Here is a 19,083-nt window from a genome sequence, read left to right on the forward strand (position 1 = left end):
TTTTGGATGGTCCAACTGGAGGGATGCCACCGGCATCTAGATAGGAGCCAGGAACACTGCTAAACACCTTGCAATGCACCACGCAGGCCCTACAACAAGTAATTATCCAGGCCTGAATATCAGTAACACCAAGGTCGAGAAACTCTGGCTAGGGGAGATTTGGGCCATAAGCGATAAGCAAATCCACAAATATATTTCTTTTTCTTCCTTCCTTCCTTTCTTTCTCTATCTCCTTCCTTCCTTCTTCCCTCCCTCCCTCTCTCCCTCCCTCTTCCTTTCCCTTCCCTTCCCTCCCCTCCCCACCCCTCCCCTCCTCTCCTTTTCTCTTTTTTCTTTCTTTCTTTTTCTTTCATTTCTTTTCTTTCTTTCTTTCTTTCTCTTTCTTTCTTTCTTTCTTTCTTTCTCTTTCTTTCTTTCTTTCTTTCTTTCTTTCTTTCTTTCTTTCTTTCTTTCTTTCTTTCTCTCTCTCTCTCTCTCTTCTTCCTTCCTTCCCTCTTTCTCTCTTTCTTTTCTTTTTATCACCCTCCCTCCCTCTCTCTCTCTTTCTCCTCTCCTTTCCTCTTTTCTTTTCCAGAGTCTTACTCTGCTGCCCAGACTGGAGTGTGCAGTGGCGCAATCTTGGCTCACTGCAACCTCTACCTCCCAGGTTCAAATGATTCTCCTGCCTCAGCCTCCCAAGTAGCTGGAATTACAGGTGCACCAGCACGCCCAACTAATTTCACAAGTAAACATATTTAATGTCAGATAGTGATAAGTGCAGAGGGGGAAAATGCAGGAAGATCCAGTGGTTAAGCAGCCCCAGGGGGCGGTGTGGGATGGGGTGAGGTGGTCAAGGACTCTGGCACTTGAGCTGAGCCCTGGAGGAGGTAAAGAAGCAGAGCATTTTTATATTGCAGGAAGAGCATTGCAGGCAGCAGGAACAGCCAAGACCAAGGCTGTGAGGCAGAGTGCCTGGCGCATTTAAGGAACAGCAATGAGGCCAGAGTTTGGAGGCAGATCACATAGACCTGGAGGCCATGGCAAGCACTGTGGTCTTTCCTCTAAGCGAGATGGGGGGCTCAGAGGGTTCTGAATGGAGAAGTGACCAAATCTGACTTGGATTTTGAAAGGATCCCTCTGGCAGGATGGAGACGGCAAAAGAGAGACCGGGGAGAGGCTGTTCGGGAAATCTAGATTGGCATTGCTAGCCACCTGGGTCGGGGGTGGGTAGCAAAGAAGGTGTCCAGGAGTGGTCAGATTCTGGGTCTCTTTTGAAAGTGAAGCCAACAGGATTTACTGAGAGACTGGAGATGGGCTGTGGGAGAGAGAGAGGAGTCAAGCATGATCTCAAGGTTTGGGGCCTGAGCCAACAGAAGGATGAACTCCTCCATCTTGACTTTTGTCTCCTGAGAAGGGGAGTCATTCTGTGTGCTTCACAGGCATAGACCTTGTAAGAAGGGACTTTCAGGCATATGGGAAACAATTCCTAAGCCCTGTTTCTCGAGGGGCTGACTGGGTCTGCAGGGCCAGCCTAGGCTCTGTAAGGTGGTTTGCAAAAACGCAGCCTGGTCTCCACCCGCCACATATGCTCAGAAGACAGAGTAACATTTGCTTCAGGCTCCACAGCTGACAAAGCACATTTGCAAACACTGAGTGCTGTGACACAATTATCACAGCCCTGCTGAGCTAAAAATCCTGGACTCATTGCCCCCATGTTGCAACTAAGAAAAAAGGGGACCCAGACAGGGCCAGTGACTCCCCTGCAGCCACAAAGTCGATCCATCTGTGACAGAGGGGGAAGCTGCATTGGGGCAGCTTACTGAAGGGTAGAACCTCTCCCCCACCTCCCCACCCTGTTTCTAACTTTTGCTAAGAGTGCGGCGGGTGTGCACGGGTTAATCCGCCAGCCAGCTCCCCAGAGGTCATCCTGGGTAATGGGCTCAGTGCACATGCCTCCAGAAGCCTCCAGAAAGGGCGGGAAGACGACCCTGGCCAGCCCCACACAGCAGGCCCCGGGGGCAGGGAGGGCTCCACACACGTGATGTCTGTGTCACATACATGCATATATGTCACTGTGTGCCCCATGCCCATACATGGCCCTGCATGGGTCCCCTCACAGCCTTGCACATCCTGAGTGCAGCCCAGCCCCCACCCAGCCCCTAAACCACGCACCCTGCCTTCCTGACGCAGGAGCCCAGGGAGGCATTTCCTGTTTAGGGGCTGCCTCCTCCCCATCTAAGCCCAGGTTCCCAGGGCCCCAGGCTGAGCTGGGGTGAGGGGAGGGCAGCCCCTGGCCCCCTCACTCCCCCAACACCCCCACACGCTGGCCCAGCTGGAACCAGAATGCTTGAGGGTAGGGGGAGAGGCTGGGGCAGGGGCTCAGTAAATAAATGAGAGGCTGAGGATGCCTGTGCCTGGGTGACCAAGCTGGTTTCCATTCAGGCCCTGCACCCGAATCAGAGGTCTTCATATGTCAGGTCATGTAGAATGCCACACCATTTTTGTATGTGCACCTAGGGTCTCAGCATGTCAGAATGTGTGTACGTGTGGGAAGGGAGTCGTCTGCAAGCCAGCATAGGTCTACGGTTAGGTGAAGGGACAAACAGCTTGGCAAGAGTGCACTCTTGTAGGAGGTTGGGGGTGGGGGAGGCGCATGCGCGCCTCTGTGGGGCAAGAAGGGAGTGGGCATGTGGGTGTTCCCGTGCATGGCGAGCAGCTGGGCTGAGACTGCTCACGGGTGTGACCGGGCTGCTGTGTCCAGATTTGGGTCTCTGAGTCTCTGGGAAGCGTCCTCACTCCACAGCCCTGAGTCTCAACTTGAGGGTCACAGAGCTCGGCAGGCAGGCTTTTCCCACCCCCTGACTCTCAGCTCTATGGGGCCTGGGGCAGCTGTCAACTGCGCCCCCTCCCCTCCTCCGCCCCCAATCTTAGCGCCCCCCACCCCACTGCTTCCTGCTCCAGCGGCCCCTGGGGGAGAGGGAGCAGGGAGCTGGCAGCCGCCCCAGCCCACTCCTTACAAGGCCTGAGCCCGGCCCCAGGCCCGCCCCCGGCCCGCCCGCAGGAGGCCCCAGGCCCTCCCCCTGTCAAGAGCTGCTGCGGGCCCGGGGCCGGACCAGTCCAGGGGCATCATGATGCTGCTGCGCCTGTTGCTGGCCTGGGCGGCCGCAGGGCCCACACTGGGCCAGGACCCCTGGGCTACTGAGCCCCGCTCCGCCTGCGGCCCCAGCAGCTGCTACGCTCTCTTCCCACGGCGCCGCACCTTTCTGGAGGCCTGGCGGGCCTGCCGCGAGCTGAGGGGCGACCTGGCCACTCCTCGGACCCCCGAGGAGGCCCAGCGTGTGGACAACCTGGTGGGTGCAGGCCCGGCCAGCCGGCTGCTGTGGATCGGGCTGCAGCGGCAGGCCCGGCAATGCCAGCTGCAGCGCCCACTGCGCGGCTTCACGTGGACCACAGGGGACCAGGACACGGCTTTCACCAACTGGGCCCAGCCAGCCACTGGAGGCCCCTGCCCGGCCCAGCGCTGTGTGGCCCTGGAGGCGACTGGCGAGCACCGCTGGCTAGAGGGCTCATGCACGCTGGCTGTCGACGGCTACTTGTGCCAGTTTGACTTCGAGGATGCCTGCCCAGCGCTGCAAGATGAGGCGGGCCAGGCCGGCCCAGCCATCTATACCACGCCCTTCCACCTGGTCTCCACAGAGTTTGAGTGGCTGCCCTTTGGCTCCGTGGCCGCTGTGCAGTGCCAGACTGGCAGGGGAGCCTCTCTGCTCTGCGTGAAGCAGCCTGAGGGAGGTGTGGGCTGGTCACGGGCTGGGCCCCTGTGCCTGGGGACTGGCTGCAGCCCTGACAACGGGGGCTGCGAACACGAATGTGTGGAGGAGGTGGATGGTCACGTGTCCTGCCGCTGCACTGAGGGCTTCCGGCTGGCAGCAGACGGGCGCAGTTGCGAGGATCCCTGTGCCCAGGCTCCATGCGAGCAGCAGTGTGAGCCCGGTGGGCCACAAGGCTACAGCTGCCACTGTCGCCTGGGTTTCCGACCAGCGGAGGATGATCCGCACCGCTGTGTGGACACAGATGAGTGCCAGATTGCCGGTGTGTGCCAGCAGATGTGTGTCAACTATGTTGGTGGCTTCGAGTGTTATTGTAGCGAGGGTCATGAGCTGGAGGCTGATGGCATCAGCTGCAGCCCTGCAGGGGCCATGGGTGCCCGGGCTTCCCAGGACCTCGGAGATGAGTTGCTGGATGATGGGGAGGATGAGGAAGATGAAGACGAGGCCTGGGAGGCCTTTGGCGGTGGCTGGACGGAGATGCCTGGGATCCCGTGGATGGAGCCTACGCAGCCGCCTGACTTTGCCCTGGCCTATAGACCGAGCTTCCCAGAGGACAGAGAGCCACAGATACCCTACCCGGAGCCCACCTGGCCGCCCCCGCTCAGTGTCCCCAGGGTCCCCTACCACTCTTCAGTGCTCTCCGTCACCCGGCCTGTGGTGGTCTCTGCCACGCGCCCCACACTGCCTTCTGCCCACCAGCCTCCTGTGATCCCTGCCACACACCCAGCTTTGTCCCGTGACCACCAGATCCCCGTGATCGCAGCCAACTATCCAGATCTGCCTTCTGCCTACCAACCTGGTATTCTCTCTGTCTCTCATCCAGCACAGCCCCCTGCCCACCAGCCCCCCATGATCTCAACCAGATATCCTGAGCTGTTCCCTGCCCACCAGTCCCCCATGTTTCCAGACACCCAGGTCGCTGGCACCCAGACCACCACTCATTTGCCTGCAATCCCACCTAACCGTGCCCCTCTGGTCACCACACTCGGTGCCCATCAACCCCCTCAAGCCCCAGATGCCCCTGTCCTCAGAACCCAGGCTACCCAGCTTCCCATTATCCCTACTGCCCAGCCCTCTCTGACCACCAGCTCCAGGTCTCCTGTGTCTCCTTCCCATCAAGTCTTTGTGCCTGCTGCCACCCAGCCCCCAGCCCTCCCCACCCTCCTGCCCTCTCAGAGCCCCACTAACCAGACCTCACCCATCAACCCTACACATCCCCATTCCAAAGTCCCCCAAATCCCAAGGGAAGATGGCCCCAGTCCCAAGTTGGCCCTGTGGCTGCCCTCAGCAGCTCCCACAGCAGCCCCAACAGCCCTGGGGGAGGCTGGTCTTGCCGAGCACATCCAGAGGGATGACCGGTGGCTTCTGGTGGCACTCCTGGTGCCAACGTGTGTCTTTTTGGTGGTCCTGCTTGCACTGGGCATTGTGTACTGTACCCGCTGTGGCCCCCATGCACCCAACAAGCGCATCACTGACTGCTATCGCTGGGTCACCCATGCTGGGAGCAAGAGTCCAACGGAACCCATGCCCCCCAGGGGCAGCCTCACAGGGGTGCAGACCTGCAGAACCAGCGTGTGATGGGGTGCAGACCCCCCTCACGGAGTAGGGGGAAGGGGTGTGCGCTGGACACATGGCCGGGGCTGCACCAGGGACCCACGGGGGCTGCCCAGCTGGACAGATGGCTTCCTGCTCCCCAGGCCCAGCCAGGGTCCTCTCCCAACCACTAGACTTGGCTCTCAGGAACTCTGCTTCCTGGCTCAGCGCTCGTGACCAAGGATACACCAAAGCCCTTAAGACCTCAGGGGGCGGGTGCTGGGGTCTTCTCCAATAAATGGGGTGTCAACCTTACCCAAGGCTTCTGACCCCCACTGGTGCTTGAGGGAGGTTCTGGGAGGACTCAGAAAAAAGGAAGTGATCTTCCTTCAGTTTGTCTGAGTCCTCAAGGAGGTAAGGTAAGATCCCTTTAAGACAGGGTATGCCTCAGAGATTCTCAGGGAAGCAGGAGCCCAGAGAGGGCAGAACCTTGCCCAGGGTCACACAGTTGAGCCCAGCAGTGGGAGATTTGGCATGAGGAGAATTTCGTATTTATTCCTCATTTTACCAAAGCTCCAAGAAGGTGGGGCTGAATCTAGGGGAGGGTTGTAGAATTAGGGCATCTGGTGAACTGGAGCCAAACTGGGGTTTAGGGGTCAAAGTAGGCTCTGGGGCTGGTGATTCAGAGGAGTGAAGGAGGGGGCTAGTGGGTGAGTTGCTTCTTTCTTCAGACACTTCCCTTCCCATCCCTGTAAGCTTCACAGAAGTTGGGGGCTGGGGCTCAGGGTCACTCAAGGGGACTGCCACCCCCTGGTTTGTGAGTGCTCTTGGAGGCATTCTTCCACTTGCTCCGGGTAGGAGGCTGGGTTGGGAAGGGCCAGGAACCCGGGAGAGATCCCATGCTAACTGCTTGGACAGCCGCAGGAGCAAGGCCTTCTTTCGCCAGGGCCGCACTTTGCTCTTGTCCTTGTTGGCTGGGGGTGGTGGGGGACAGACAGAGCTCAGCCGATCCGAGCTTGAGAGAGGGCTCCGGCTGCTCAGGACTGAGGTGTCCCAGGAACTGGAGAAGGGCCTGGTCAAAGATCACAGCCTGGTGGGGGTGACCTCCCTCATTCCGGGCTCACTGCCTTGGGGGGCAGGGGTGAGACCTGGGCAGGGGAGGCGCCAGTTCCCACCGCCTCTGTAATTTTTCAGTTACAGCCTCTCAGGGGCCTCTAATTAGGACGGGGCAGAGCCACCACGACCACCCGGGCAGGCGAGGCGGAGTGGCCCAGCGCCCCCTTCGGGCCTGGACCTGTGCTGGAAGACTGAGCTGGGCCCCAGGGAACCGGGAAAGGAGGGGCCGGAGCTGGGGATGAACCAGGGGGTCGCGGAGGGGGCGGAGGGAACGCTACGCACTGCCCCCAGTCCCCGCTCTCACGTTCCCCTAACTCAAACCAGACGTCCCCGCTAGATCCTGCACAGTTTTAACCTCGGAGACGCCGTCGGGCAGGTTTGCTGGATGCGAATGAAGGTTGCGAGGCGGACCAGACGGCTAGGTCTGGGAAGGAGGTGAGGAAGCGTGGGGAGCGACAAGGCCTGCCGAGACTGGAAGGTCTGGAGTCCCCTGCATGACCTCGGGTAGGGATCCAGAGTACCCCGAGGGCAGGAAGGAGTTAAATGCACTGCAGTCGGAGGCGGAGGATGGGAGTGGGGAAGGGGGCCCAGAGCCGGCTCTTTGTCATCTGGTAATGAGCACCAGATGCGGAGCTGCGTGCGGGCCTAAACAGACGGCCTCCCAGGGCAGAACCCCCGCCTGCGCCCAGCCCGGGCTCCGCCCACTGACTCGCAGGCTCCGCCTCATTCGGGCGCGGCCGAGAACTGCATACTCCGGTGGTATCAGCTAGGACCTGGAGCTACAAGCGACGCCTACCCGCTGCAGAACCTAAGAGAGCCCCCGGGAACTCTCCAGGGGCCCGGCCCACAAAGCCACAAGCCCCGCCCCTGCCAACTCAAAGATTCCAGCAGCGCTCGTGCCTGCCCCTGTGCCCTCTCGGCCCCGCCCAGCACCCCGCCCACAACCCACAAGCCCCGCCTCCTCCGTTCGGCGCGCGCAGATTGGCAGAACTATTAGTCTCCGCTTCTCGGAGGTATGAACTTCGCCCCGAGTTTACACATTCTCTTCACGCGGCGCTACAGGCCCCGCCTAATACAACTGCAATCTTCGCCTCACAGAGCCCTGGACACTGCAGGGAATCCCCTAGAGGTCTTAACTCTGTCGGGGGACGATGTAAACTCCGCCCTCCAGGGAACGTGTGAAGTTCCCCTCAACCTCTTCCTCAGGCTCCGCCCCCAGCTACAAGCCCCGCCCCCCTCAAGCTCACAAAAGTGGAAGAACTGCGCCCTCGCAGGACTGTCACACCTCGCTCGGAGGCAGCGGTTCACCTACACGGAGCCACGCCCCCGGGGCCGCCCACGAAAGCTACAAGCCACGCCCCCTGAGGGGGGCCTCGAGTCCCGCCCACATAGAGCGTCCTGGCTGCGGCCTAGCGCACAAATACCGCCCTGCGAAGAGCGCTACCGAGCCTCTTATCGCAGGTCCCGCCCACACTCAGGCTCCACCCTCTTGGGCGCAAGCCCCGCCCACTCCACGCCTGGGTCTCTTACCACCTTCGGGGTATGTCCAGATCCACCAGTCCTCCGAACCCCGCATCTCTCACCAGGATGCCCTTGAACCTGGCCCTGGAGCCCTCTCCCTCCACCTACGGTTTCCGTTTGTCCAGATTTCGGGTTCTCTGGGAGAGCCCTGAGACTGGGCCTCGACAGCCGCGCAGATGACGTCGAAAGGCCTTTGGCGCCACCTGGCCTCGGCCCCGCGGACTTACAGCCACCGCGAGGCCTCGGTAGGGCCCCTCTTTCAAAGCGCTCAATAAATAGCTGCTTAATTCATTAAATGTTAGTGTTACTTAAATATATGCCGACTCCCCCCACGGGACAGCCCATCCTTTTGCAGATGCCCTTCGTCGTATATGGAAATTCGTCCCTAAGGGAGCTTCGCACTGGCCCTCGAACCACCCTAGAGCTGAGCGCCCTGACAGTCTCTAAAGTGACTGGCTGGTCGAACTCTCGCTGTCCCTCCCCAACAAATCCTGTTCTCAGGGGCGAAAGCATCGCCTCTCACCTGGCAACCTAGGGCCAGGTTCCCCCTGCCGCCACCTAGTGCTCCGAAGGCTAGACACCTTCTTTGGAGGGTGTGTTGCGAAGGGGTGGGTTTGGGCGGGGAAGCCCTCAATTAGGAGCTGAAGATCGTAGTTTTTAGAGACAGTGTCTCAAGGGAGACGCTATCTCAGCTCTCATCTCTACATCTGAAAATACCGGCCTGGAGGGCAGGAGACGCTGAAGTTCCGGGCTAGGAACCCAGTAAAATATTTTTCAAACATTAGGGCGACAGACAGGGAGCAACCCTTGAGGAGGAAGGGAGCTGACACCACTGAGCTCCAGCTGGGCCCTTTGCTTCCTGTCTTCGCTGCCAAACTTGCCCTTGCCCACCGCCGGGCAAATCAGGCCTGGGAAGAGGGATTCTTTCCAGACGTTCCAATGCTCGTACCCTGGCCACTACCAATGGAAGTAGGATTTAGTGCTAATAATGACTATAATAATAGTGAATGCTTGAAGCACTTCTGGTTTTTTTGTTTTTTGTTTTTTGTTTTGAGACGGAGTTTCTCTCTTGTTGCCCGGGCTGGAGTGCGATAGCACGATCTCGGCTCACTGCAACCTCCGCCTGCCGAGTTCAAGTGATTCTCCTGCCTCAGCCTCCCAAGTTGCTGGGATTACAGGCATCCACAACCATGCCTGGCTAATTTTTCTATTTTTAATAGAGAAAGGGTTTCACAATGTTGGTCAAGCTGCTTTCGAACTCTTTGCCTCAGGTGATCCACCTGCCTTGGCCTCCATGCCTGGCCTGAAAGCACTTCTTACATGCCCGGTCCTTTTCTAAGGGCTTTACTTGGCTTAATCCATGTAAGATTCATAGCAACCAACATGAAGTAAGTGCCATTCTTACCACAATTTACAGAGTAGGAAGCTGAAGGCACGTGCCTAAGTGCATTAAGCCATCTGCCCTAGTTGACCAACTAGTAAGTGGAGATTTGAACCCAGGCAGATCCTGTGATCTTTACCTCCTACAACAAAGCCAGTCCATATGTAATAGCCAAGTCTCTAATCAGAAAATGCCCACACCTGGCCAGATGCGGTGGCTCACATCTGTAATCCCAGCACTTCGGGAGGCTGAGGCATGTGGATCACTTGAGGTCAGGAGTTCGAGGCCAGCCTGACCAACATGGTGAAACCTCGTCTCTACTGAAAATACAAAAATTAGCCAGGTGTGGTGGCAGGCACCTGTAATCTCGGCCACTCGGGAGGCTGAGGCAGGAGAATAGCTTGAACCCGGGAGGCGGAGGTTGCAGTGAGCTGAGACTGCACCACTGCACTCCAGCCTGGGCGACAGTGAGACTCTGTCTCAAAAAAAAAAAAAAAAAGAAGAGGCGGCCAGGCGTGGTGGCTCATGCCTATAATCCCAGCAGTTTGGGAGGCTGAGGCGGGGAGATCACAAGGTCAGGAGATCAAGACCATCCTGGCTATCACGGTGAAAACCTGTCTCTACTAAAAATACAAAAAATTAGCCAAGCGTGGCTATTCGGGAAGCTGAAGCAGGAGAATGGTGTGAACGTGAACCCAGGAGGTGGAGCTTGCAGTGAGCCGAGATTGGTCACTGCACTCCAGCCTGGGCGACAGAGCGAGACTCCGTCTCAAAAAAAGAACAGGCTTGCCGTGCAGGTGCCTGGCTTAGGCAACTGACTGAATGTGACTGAATGGTAGCTCTGTTTCCTGAGATGGAAGACAGAGAGGAGCAGGTGGGGGTAGGGGTAGAAATTACAGGTTCTGTTCCTGCCATGCTGTGCATAGCCCATGTCAGGAGAGAGCAGAGGCAGAGGCAGCTGGGGTTTGGGAGCCAGACTTTGCACCACTCCTCAGGCATGAATTCTCCTCTTGAGAACAGTTTAGAACAGAACACCCTGGCTTGGTGTTGACTCCAAGAGAGTCTGAACACGTGACCACCCCGTCTCCCATCAGGAGATCGTGAGCTGAGAGCTGTCCATCAAATACTGGGGTTTCTGGGTCCCTCCTCTTCCTGGCTGTGCAGGCCCAGTGCCCTCCCTCGTGAAGTGCAGCTGGGTTTACAGCCTTGTGACAGTGATCTATTGCATGTAACAAATCACCCCAAAATGTAGTGAATTAAACAAAGATTTATTTCCCCTCATTCTATAGGACAGCAGTCTGGGCTGGGATCAGCTTGGTAGTTCATCTGCTGGTCTCATCTTGGGTCAATCCTGAGGCTCCTGTCATCTATGGCTCAACTGGGCCTACAGTGTCTAAGACAGCCTCAGTCATCCCATATCTGGAGCTGATGCTGACTCTTGGCTGGGGTCCTCAGTTCTCCACGCAGCCTCAAATCTGTCAGGAGGCTTGGCTGGGCATCTTTATAGATGGTGGTCTCAGGATTGCAAGAGGGCAAAGGTGAAAGCTACAAGAGTCTTTGAGGCCTAGCCTCAGAAGTGGGCCAACATCTCTTCCCTCACATTCCATCGGTCACAACAAATCACAAGTCCAGCCCAGATTTAAAGGGGAAACAGATTCCACCTCTGTTTTTCCTTTTCTTTTCCTTTTTTTTTTTTTTTTTCTGTGAAACAGAGCCTTGCTCTGTTGCCCAGCCTGGAGTGCAGTGGTGTAATCTCAGCTCACTGCAACCTCTGCCTCCTGGGTTCAAGTGATTCGCCTGTCTCAGCTTCCTGGGTAGCTGGAACTACAGGTGCACACTACCTTGCCCGGCTAATTTTTGTATTTTTAGTAAAGAGAGCATTTCACCATGCTGGCCAGGCTGGTCTTGAACTCCTGATCTCAAGTGGTCCACCTGCCTCGGCCTCCCAAAGTGCTGGAATTACAGGTGTGAGCCACTGCGCCCAGCCTGATTCCACCTCTTGAAGAGAGGAGTGGTAAACAATTTGTGGCCATATTTAATCTACCGTAGGCCCGAAGGCCTCCATAAATGATCTGAGCAGCTCACTCTGCCCTGGGAAGGCCCATATCTGACATGCCACCACCTTCCTCCCTTAAAACAGCACTATAAAGAGCTTGGTGTTCATTTTGCAGATCACTTTACGGGTATCAATCAGTTAGGAATGGCAAATGGCATTTCGCTCAGCGGTCGATTGCATTTTTGAAGATAGCCACTAATATATCTCCCATCCCACATGCTATTCTAACAATGTGACATTGACAAGCCTCCACAGAGAGATGAGATCCTATATTCCCTCCCCTTGAAACTGGGTGGACCTTCATAATAGCCTTGACCGATGGAAAGGGGCAGAAGTGATGTCATGTGACTTGGGAGACTAGATCATAAAGGGAAATACAGCTTTCACCCTCTCAGTACACTTGTTCTTGGAACCAAGCCACCGTGTTATGAGGAAGGTCAAGCCACGTGGAGATGCCCTGTGTGGATGTTCCCACCAACAGCCCTAGTTAGGCTCTTAGCCCTTAGCCCTCACCCAGCATCAGCTGCCAGACATGTGAGTGAATGAGCATTCAGATGATTCCAGCCCCAGTGTTTGAGTCTTCCAGCAGAGGCCCTGGATGTCATGGAGCAGAGAAGCCATTCCCATTGTGTCCTATCTGAGTTCTTGACCCACAGAAGCCAGGAGAGAGCATAATAATTATTGCTCTTTTAAGCCACTAGGGTTAGGATAATTTGTTATGTGGCAGTAGATAATTAGTAAAAGCTGCTGGTAACAGACAAGAAAAAACAGTGGGCTTAAGCAGACTTACAGTTTATTTCTCTTTCTCATTGAAGTCTGGAGGTAGGCAACCCAAGGGATGACATGGAAACTTGCATGGTGTCATCAAAAGCCCAGGATCTTTTACCTTGTTGCTCTGCTATCTTCAGCACGTGGCTACAATTTTCAAGGTCATTTCCTGCTCCAAGATAGCTGCTGGCATTCCAGCTATCACATACATATCCCAGGCTGAATGAAGGCTGAAGCAGAGAGGACAAAAATGGCCTTCACCAATACTGCTTCTATTCAAGGGGCATTCTTGGAGATCCCTTCCAGCACCTTCTGTTTATATCTAATACCCTATAATTGAGCCACACAGTCATACCATATATGCCAGGGAGGCTGGAAATACTGCCTTTTAGCTGGGCACATTGCCATCTGCAGCAAAACTGGGGTTCTGTCATTGGGGAAGGGAGGACAATGGATAGTGGACAGTGGGCAGTTGTTGGCTATGGTGTTAGAGCAGAATGGTGGAAAAAGGGTCTTTCTCATGGCAAGGAGCTGGAACCAGCATGCTGGCCTCCCTACCTGCTGGAGCCTATTTATTTATTTATTTATGTATTTATGTATTTATTTATTTATTTTTTGAGACAGAGTCTCAGGTGGAGTGCAGTGGCACAATTTCAACTCACTGCAACCTCTGCCTCTTGGGTTCAAGCGATTCTCCTGCCTCAGCCTCCTGAGTAGCTGTCACAGGTGCCTGCCACCATGCCCAGCTAATTTTTGTATTTTTTGTAGAGACAGGGAGGGTTTCACCATGTTGGCCAGGCTAGTCTCGAACTGCTGACCTCAAATGATCTGCCTGCCCCAGCTTCCCAAAATGCTGGAATTACAGGCATGAGTCACTGTGCCCGGCCACCCACTGTAGCCTTCTTGAATGTTTGGGCATCATAGGGTTTTCCACCTAATTTGCTTCTGAATGAGGAATTGATTTCACTCCCAAAGAAGAGAGGCTGTCCCTTAACGCACAGGGAGAGCTCTGGTCTTTCACTCCACCCTCCCCACAGAGCCAGCAGGTAGCTGGACTTTTGCTAAATATCCTAAAATGCAGCCTTGACTGTATCACGTCCCTGCCCATCCCCCTTCCACGGTTCCAGATTGCCCAGTTTGCTGCAGTGTAAGGACAAATTCTAGGGTTTGGCACGGAAGCTATAGCAAAGCCTTCCATGGTTTCTTGCTTCTATCTCCTCATCACACCTCAGCTCATGCCCGTCAGCCAGGCCTTTGTCTGGGCAGCATCCGCTGTCTAAGACACGGCCTGCCCTGTCTTTGTTTAGGGAAATCCACCCATTCTCCGCACCCTTCCAGGGTCACCTCTAGCTGTTATGCCACCTTTGCGTGAATGGGAAAAGGGTCCCCTTTCTCCAAGTGGATGTAGCTCCATGCCAGAGTTTGGGGAGTGGCCTGTAGGCTGGATTCCATGCACGCTTGCCCCTTAGCCCACTGCCCTTGCACAGTGAACACCCTTTACTGCTGCACATGGGACAATGCCACGTCCAGGAGTCTTTCAGAGCTCCATCAGGGAGTCAGGACCTTCCTTTTCCCTGATGTTTTCTCTGCCTTTGGATTCCATGCCAGCCTGCCCTGGTTTGGGGCTGCCCTTTCCAGCTTTGTGTCCTTCGATCTGCTTCGTGCCCTTTCCCTCAGATTGTCAGTAGCTCAGTAATGTCAGTAATGTTCCCTCAGTAATGTCAGTAGCTGCTGGGGGGCACTGAACTCCAGTCACAGACCATAGCTCTTTCTCCCCACTTTGGGGACAAGCCACCACTCTCTTAGCCCTCAGCATGCCCAGCAACAGAATGGAATCCCCCACTGAGCTGGAAGAAGGATCACCTTGACAATGCCTCAGCAGTGACCCAGGTCCAGATACCAGATTCAGGGGAGCCAGGTGCTCAGAACGACTCACACTTGAGTCTCAGAGGCCCCAGGCTAGGCAGGGGAGGTTTCTTCTCCTCCGCTTACTTTGTTCCTGTGAACACTGAAGCCCAACTCTGAGTCCCTTCCCAGAACCCCTCATCGTGCCCTGAACCACGGAGGCCCATAATGCTTGCAGCGGTGGCCTCAGACCCAAGACCCAGAAATGCACAGGCCTTCCATTCCATACCTTTATTTAATCTGCATCTTCTCAGCCTCCTCCCTTCCCCACCACCCTTGAGAGGGTGTAGAAGCCCTCGTTGAAAGGGAAGGAACCCCTTTCTCCTCCCTGGGGGAGGGTCAGTGTCCCCTGGGCCAGGACTCATTGATGGGAGAAGCAAGGGCCTGCATGGTGGAGCAAGGACATCATCCAAGAGGCTGCGGCCGAGGCCGGGCCCCTCGGATGCCCTCTAGGTCTGGGCCCCACGGATCATCAGGAAAGTGAAGAGTAGATAAGTCCGGGAGGGCAAGGAGAGGGCGTCCCTGGGTGTGTGTGACTGATGGAGGCAGACATGGACTTTGGGAGGCAGGAGCAGAGGCCAGGGGATGTGGGGACCAGGTGAGGCCCTGAGAAGGAACCCCAGGTTGTAGGCGTAGCTGAATGTGGGAGGAGGGTGCGGTGGGCACCAGGCGAAACAGTACAGGTGCATGGGGCAAGGCTGTGCTCCAAGAACCAAACTCCCAGTGGAGGAACAGCACTGCTAGGTCCAATCAGTGACTGGCCCTGAGCAGCGGGCAAAAGGGCAGGCACGGAGGGGCCTATCAGGGGAGGATGGGAATGTTGGGTGAGTAGCAGGGCCAAGGCCATGGTGCCACCACAGCCAGTTCTTCAGCCCCAGGGAAGCCAATCTGGCTGGGCATGGCCCCAACCCGCCAATTTGTGCTTCTGCGTCGCTGGGAAGCTCCCAGCATGGCCTCAGCCCCGGCAGGGAAGTGTCCACAGGCAGCCTCTGCTGCAGGCAACAGCTGGCCACAGGACTCCTCCTCCATCCCAGCCTTTCTGGAAGCTTCTTCTCCTGCCCTTTGTGAGAGGCCTCCAGACCAGATCATCGGCCATCTTGGGGGGTGAAGCCACGCTGGGGGCGATTCTTAGGCTCCACTTAGGTGGCCTCCGTTTCCTCCAAAATGACCACGGGTCACTGCATTTTAGTCTGTTTGAGGACCCCCACCCCCACCCTCACCCCTGCCCCTTATGTGTGGCTGGTCTGTTTTCCCGCCTGTTTTGGACGACAATCACTCGGGCATCTAAGCCCATGGTGGAATGGTGGGGAGGGGGCTACTCTGGGGGCTGTAGGGGTCTCAGAGCGCACCCTGCCCATCCCCCTGGCAGCCGCTGTCTCCGTGGACAATGAGCACCGGGAAGTAGAGGGCGTCCTCATAGCAGGGCGGGCTCTCGAGGGGTTCCGTGTCCTCTCCACGGCGCCCCAGGGGCCCCCCGCTCAGGCTGCGGAAGACCCCTGGCGTGGCCCGGCCCCCAGCGCCCAGTGAGAGGCGGCTGCGGCTGAAGGGCAGACGGGGCCCGCTGGGCCGGGCGGGGGGCAGCGAGTTGCTGCTGACCGAGCGACGGCAGCGCTGGCAGCCTCTGAGGTAGGCGCCCGAGCCCGCGCCCATGACCACGGCCTCCGAGTAGCTGGGCACCAACTGCCGGTTGGAGCAGATGTGCCACTCGAGCTCAGTGAAGTCCACTGTGGCCACGCGGGACAGGGGGGGACCGCTGGGCACGGCCCCGGGCGGGGGCGAGCTGGCGCCGAAGAGCTTCTCCACCTGGTAGTGCACGTGGGCCGTTCCATAGGCGGCCACGACGCGCAGGGGCCACGACAGCGTGGCCGCCGACACGAGCCAGAAGACCCAGGCGCGAGCGTACCAGGGCGGGCTGCGGGGGTCGGCGAAGACCATGAGCGACTCGCGGAAGTCCACATCCTTCAGGTGCATGCCCTCGCGCGCCTCCAGGTAGTCGTCCAGGCCCTCGTTGGCGCTGAAGAAGCGCGCCCGCTGCGTGAGGTACGAGGCCTCGGCCTCCGCGCTGCCGAAGCTGAAGCACTTGGTGAAGCGCAGCCGCGTGGCCGCGTGCTCCGCCAGCCCCACCAGCTCCTTGGAGACGTCGCGGACGCCGTGAGCCGAGTAGTCAAACTCGCCGCGGGCCGTGCGGCTGTCGGCGCGCTCATGGTACACCTGCGTGGTGGTGTAGGCGTCGCCGTTGCGGTAGCGTGTGATCTGGCGGGTGCGCCGCACGTAGTGGTAGCTGGTGGCCTTCCACCAGACGCACGGCGGCGCCTGCTGCAGGCGGCGGATCAGCGCCAGCACGGTGTGGGCGTCGGTGCGTGGCGCCTGGCAGGACCGCACGTGACAGTGCCAGCACTCGGCCAGGTAGAGGAGGTAGAGCAGGGAGACGAAGGCCAGCGGGATGTACAGGTAGCCATCGGAGCAGGGGCTGGCCGGGTAGGTGGGTGGCGGGCCACCGGCTCCCCGGGCCAAGGCAGCCTCGGGCCCCAGGACCAGCCGCGGCACTGTGGCCAGGCGACACCAGGCCACCACGGCCCCGCAGGCGTGGATGAGCAGCGTGAGGAGCAGGCACTTCCAGTGCGATTCGCGGCACAGGGAGCTTCCCAGGGACTGTTTCAGGGGCCGCTGCTGCAGGTGGGCAGAGAAAGGGAAATCTGTGTCAGGTGGGGCCATCAGTGGGGCCTGCCACTTTGCTTAACCCAGCTGAGGGAGGCGATACCGTGAGCCCCATTTTACAGAGGAGGAAACTGAGGCTCAGAGGGATGAGCAGCTTGCTCCAGGCTTCACATTTCCAGCTCACTCACAGTGGCGCTGCAGATTCAAACCCAGGACTCCCTACCCCAAATCCATCCTCCACTGTGCCCTGCTAGCACTGGGCCAACTGTACACAGGACACAGCAGGCCCGCCTCTGCCAGAAGGGATGGATCCTTGCACTGGCTATTGAGAAAACTGAGTTCTAGCCCTTGCTCTGCCCTGATTCGCTGTGTGGACTTGGCTATATCTCTGCCCTCTCCGGGCCTTGATTCCTTGGTCCTGTTGGTCTGGGAAGCCAGAGTGGAAGGGGTCCGAGGTATAAACAGCATGGGCTTTGGAGTTTCACTGCCCAGGAGCCAGTGCTGGCTCCAGCACTTACTGTATGACTTGGGCACGTCCCTCATCCTCTCTGGACCTCAATTTCCTCATCTGTAAACTGAGTCTGTTGTGAGGATTCAACAAGATCATACGTGTGAAGATCTGAGCACGGTGTCTGGCCATGGGAATAAATATGATCGCCATTACCCTGAGACTCCCTCTGCTCCCTTGTTCCATAGGGACTCAGAAGACTCAGCAGAGGCTTTTGAGTCAATAGGAGCATCTAGAACGGGGGAGGTGCAAGTCTTGGGGTGGGGAGCAGATGGAGGGCCATCCTCCACTCATCTGTGCTGAGCGAGGGGGCGGCACACAGCTGCTGGGCAGCAGGGGCCACTCCTTGGCTCAGAGGGCTTGCCACACCCTCCCTGGCAGGGCTGCCAGCCTAGCTACCTCACCCCCAGGTGCCCATGGAGAGAGAAGCAGGTAGGTATACAGTGGGGAGAGTGGAAGGGTAAAAAGGGGCGGAAAAAGTGGAAACAACAAAAGAGGGGTTAAGGGGTCACCTCTCCTACCCCAGACCTACCAGGCCTCTAGAGGCCCAAGAGGAGAGGAACCATCCCCCAGCCCAGCCCAGATACAGCCTGGCCCCATCACACAGCACGGGAGCGCAGCGCCACCTGACCTGCAAGGCCTGTCAGGTACACACACACTTGTCCACAACCCTCCAACACATGCTCCTCACAGACCCACCCACCATGGAGGGCCACACTGCCTGTCACCAGGAAACTCCAGACCCTCACCTGTCCCCAGAGCACAGACTCCCACAACCATAGCATGGTACACACACATAGCACACACCCATCCACCACAGGACACACACATGCACATACACGTTCCACATGCAGTGAAGCCCAGAGACATACCAGACCTTCACCTGATCACAGTGCACATCTCCCCACCCCCACTGCAACTTGACACCTAGGCTCCTCAGACCCCACAGGGAGAGACCCACCCACAACAGGACTCGCTCACATGCACACACCTAGACCACTGAGGGACAGCCTGAGCCAGGCACCCACTCACCCCTCACCTGACTACAGGGTACACACACCCCCAATTCACACACCCACACAACATACACACATAAGCAGGCTACATTCACCCAAATGCACACACAGCCCCACTCACCACCCTATCACCCTACACATCACTCGGGGCCCCAGGTCCTGCAGACCTTACTGGCTAGGGCTGAGGAGGGGCCGTCCGGGGTCCCAGTCAGCAGAATGGACCCTCAATCCTCACCTCGGGGACAAGGAGAAGGGGTACCCAGGCGCCTCCCTTCCTCTTCCCCTCCTCCCCTCTAGGCTCTGCGACTGCTGCTGCATTGCAGGCACTGCCCGGACACCTCGTGAGCTGCCAGGCTGGGCTGGGGACCTGACCCCGCGGCCCTGGCGGTGGAAGCAGCATCCCCCGCTGGGCTGCGGCACTGGGACGCGTAGGGGCCAGGCGCTGACGTCACAGGACGGGCGAGGCTGGATGAGGGGGCACCGGGGGCGGAAGTCGCCCCCCGTATTGCTGTCCAACCGCCCCACCCCTACCCCCAACGCGGGCCCCTGGACCCCTGGCAGGGAGGCAGGTGACCCCAATGACGTCATTGGCCGTAGGGGCTCTGGGACTTCCCTCCTCAGCCCCTCTCTTGGGGTCGCCTTCTGCACTCGTCCCTTTCACGCCGCCCCAGGCCCGGCTCCGGCCCCCCAGCGCCGGTACCTCTTCCCGCAGCGGCTCGCCGTCAGGGATGAGCGCGGGCACCTCCCCGCCGTCGCCAGCGCCGTCCTCGGGCATGGTGTCCTGGCTGCTTGGGCGGCCCCAGCCCGGGCACCGG

The 19,083-nt window shown here is 58.0% G+C and overlaps 2 protein-coding genes across 2 annotated transcripts; one reads left to right on the forward strand and one right to left on the reverse strand.

Annotated features, from left to right (window-relative positions):
* The first annotated feature begins 2,644 nt into the window (after positions 1-2,644).
* On the forward strand, positions 2,645-5,661 carry CD248 (CD248 molecule, endosialin). The gene has a single exon (XM_011942440.1). The coding sequence runs from the start codon at positions 3,108-3,110 to the stop codon at positions 5,382-5,384; it is 2,277 nt and encodes a 758-aa protein (XP_011797830.1). The 5' UTR covers positions 2,645-3,107; the 3' UTR covers positions 5,385-5,661.
* Positions 5,662-14,844: 9,183 nt separating this feature from the next.
* On the reverse strand, positions 14,845-19,077 carry TMEM151A (transmembrane protein 151A). The gene is made up of 2 exons (XM_011942442.1): positions 18,969-19,077; positions 14,845-16,756 (listed from the first exon to the last, which is right to left on the reverse strand). Exons 1-2 carry the CDS (start codon positions 19,041-19,043, stop codon positions 15,425-15,427), a joined length of 1,407 nt encoding a protein of 468 aa, XP_011797832.1. The 5' UTR covers positions 19,044-19,077; the 3' UTR covers positions 14,845-15,424.
* Positions 19,078-19,083: the final 6 nt, after the last annotated feature.

This window comes from Colobus angolensis, unplaced genomic scaffold (genome assembly GCF_000951035.1).
Source record: "Colobus angolensis palliatus isolate OR3802 unplaced genomic scaffold, Cang.pa_1.0 Scaffold21, whole genome shotgun sequence".
Classification (NCBI taxonomy): domain Eukaryota; kingdom Metazoa; phylum Chordata; class Mammalia; order Primates; family Cercopithecidae; genus Colobus; species Colobus angolensis.

Coding starts and splice junctions, on each gene's coding strand:
- CD248 (XM_011942440.1), top strand. CDS start 3,108: ATGATGCTGCTGCGCCTGTTGCTGGCCTGGGCGGCCGCAGGGCCCACA.
- TMEM151A (XM_011942442.1), bottom strand. CDS start 19,043: ATGCCCGAGGACGGCGCTGGCGACGGCGGGGAGGTGCCCGCGCTCATC. Junction 16,757..18,968: donor GCGAGCCGCTGCGGGAAGAG/GTACCGGCGCTG, acceptor GCCCACCTGCAG/CAGCGGCCCCTGAAACAGTC.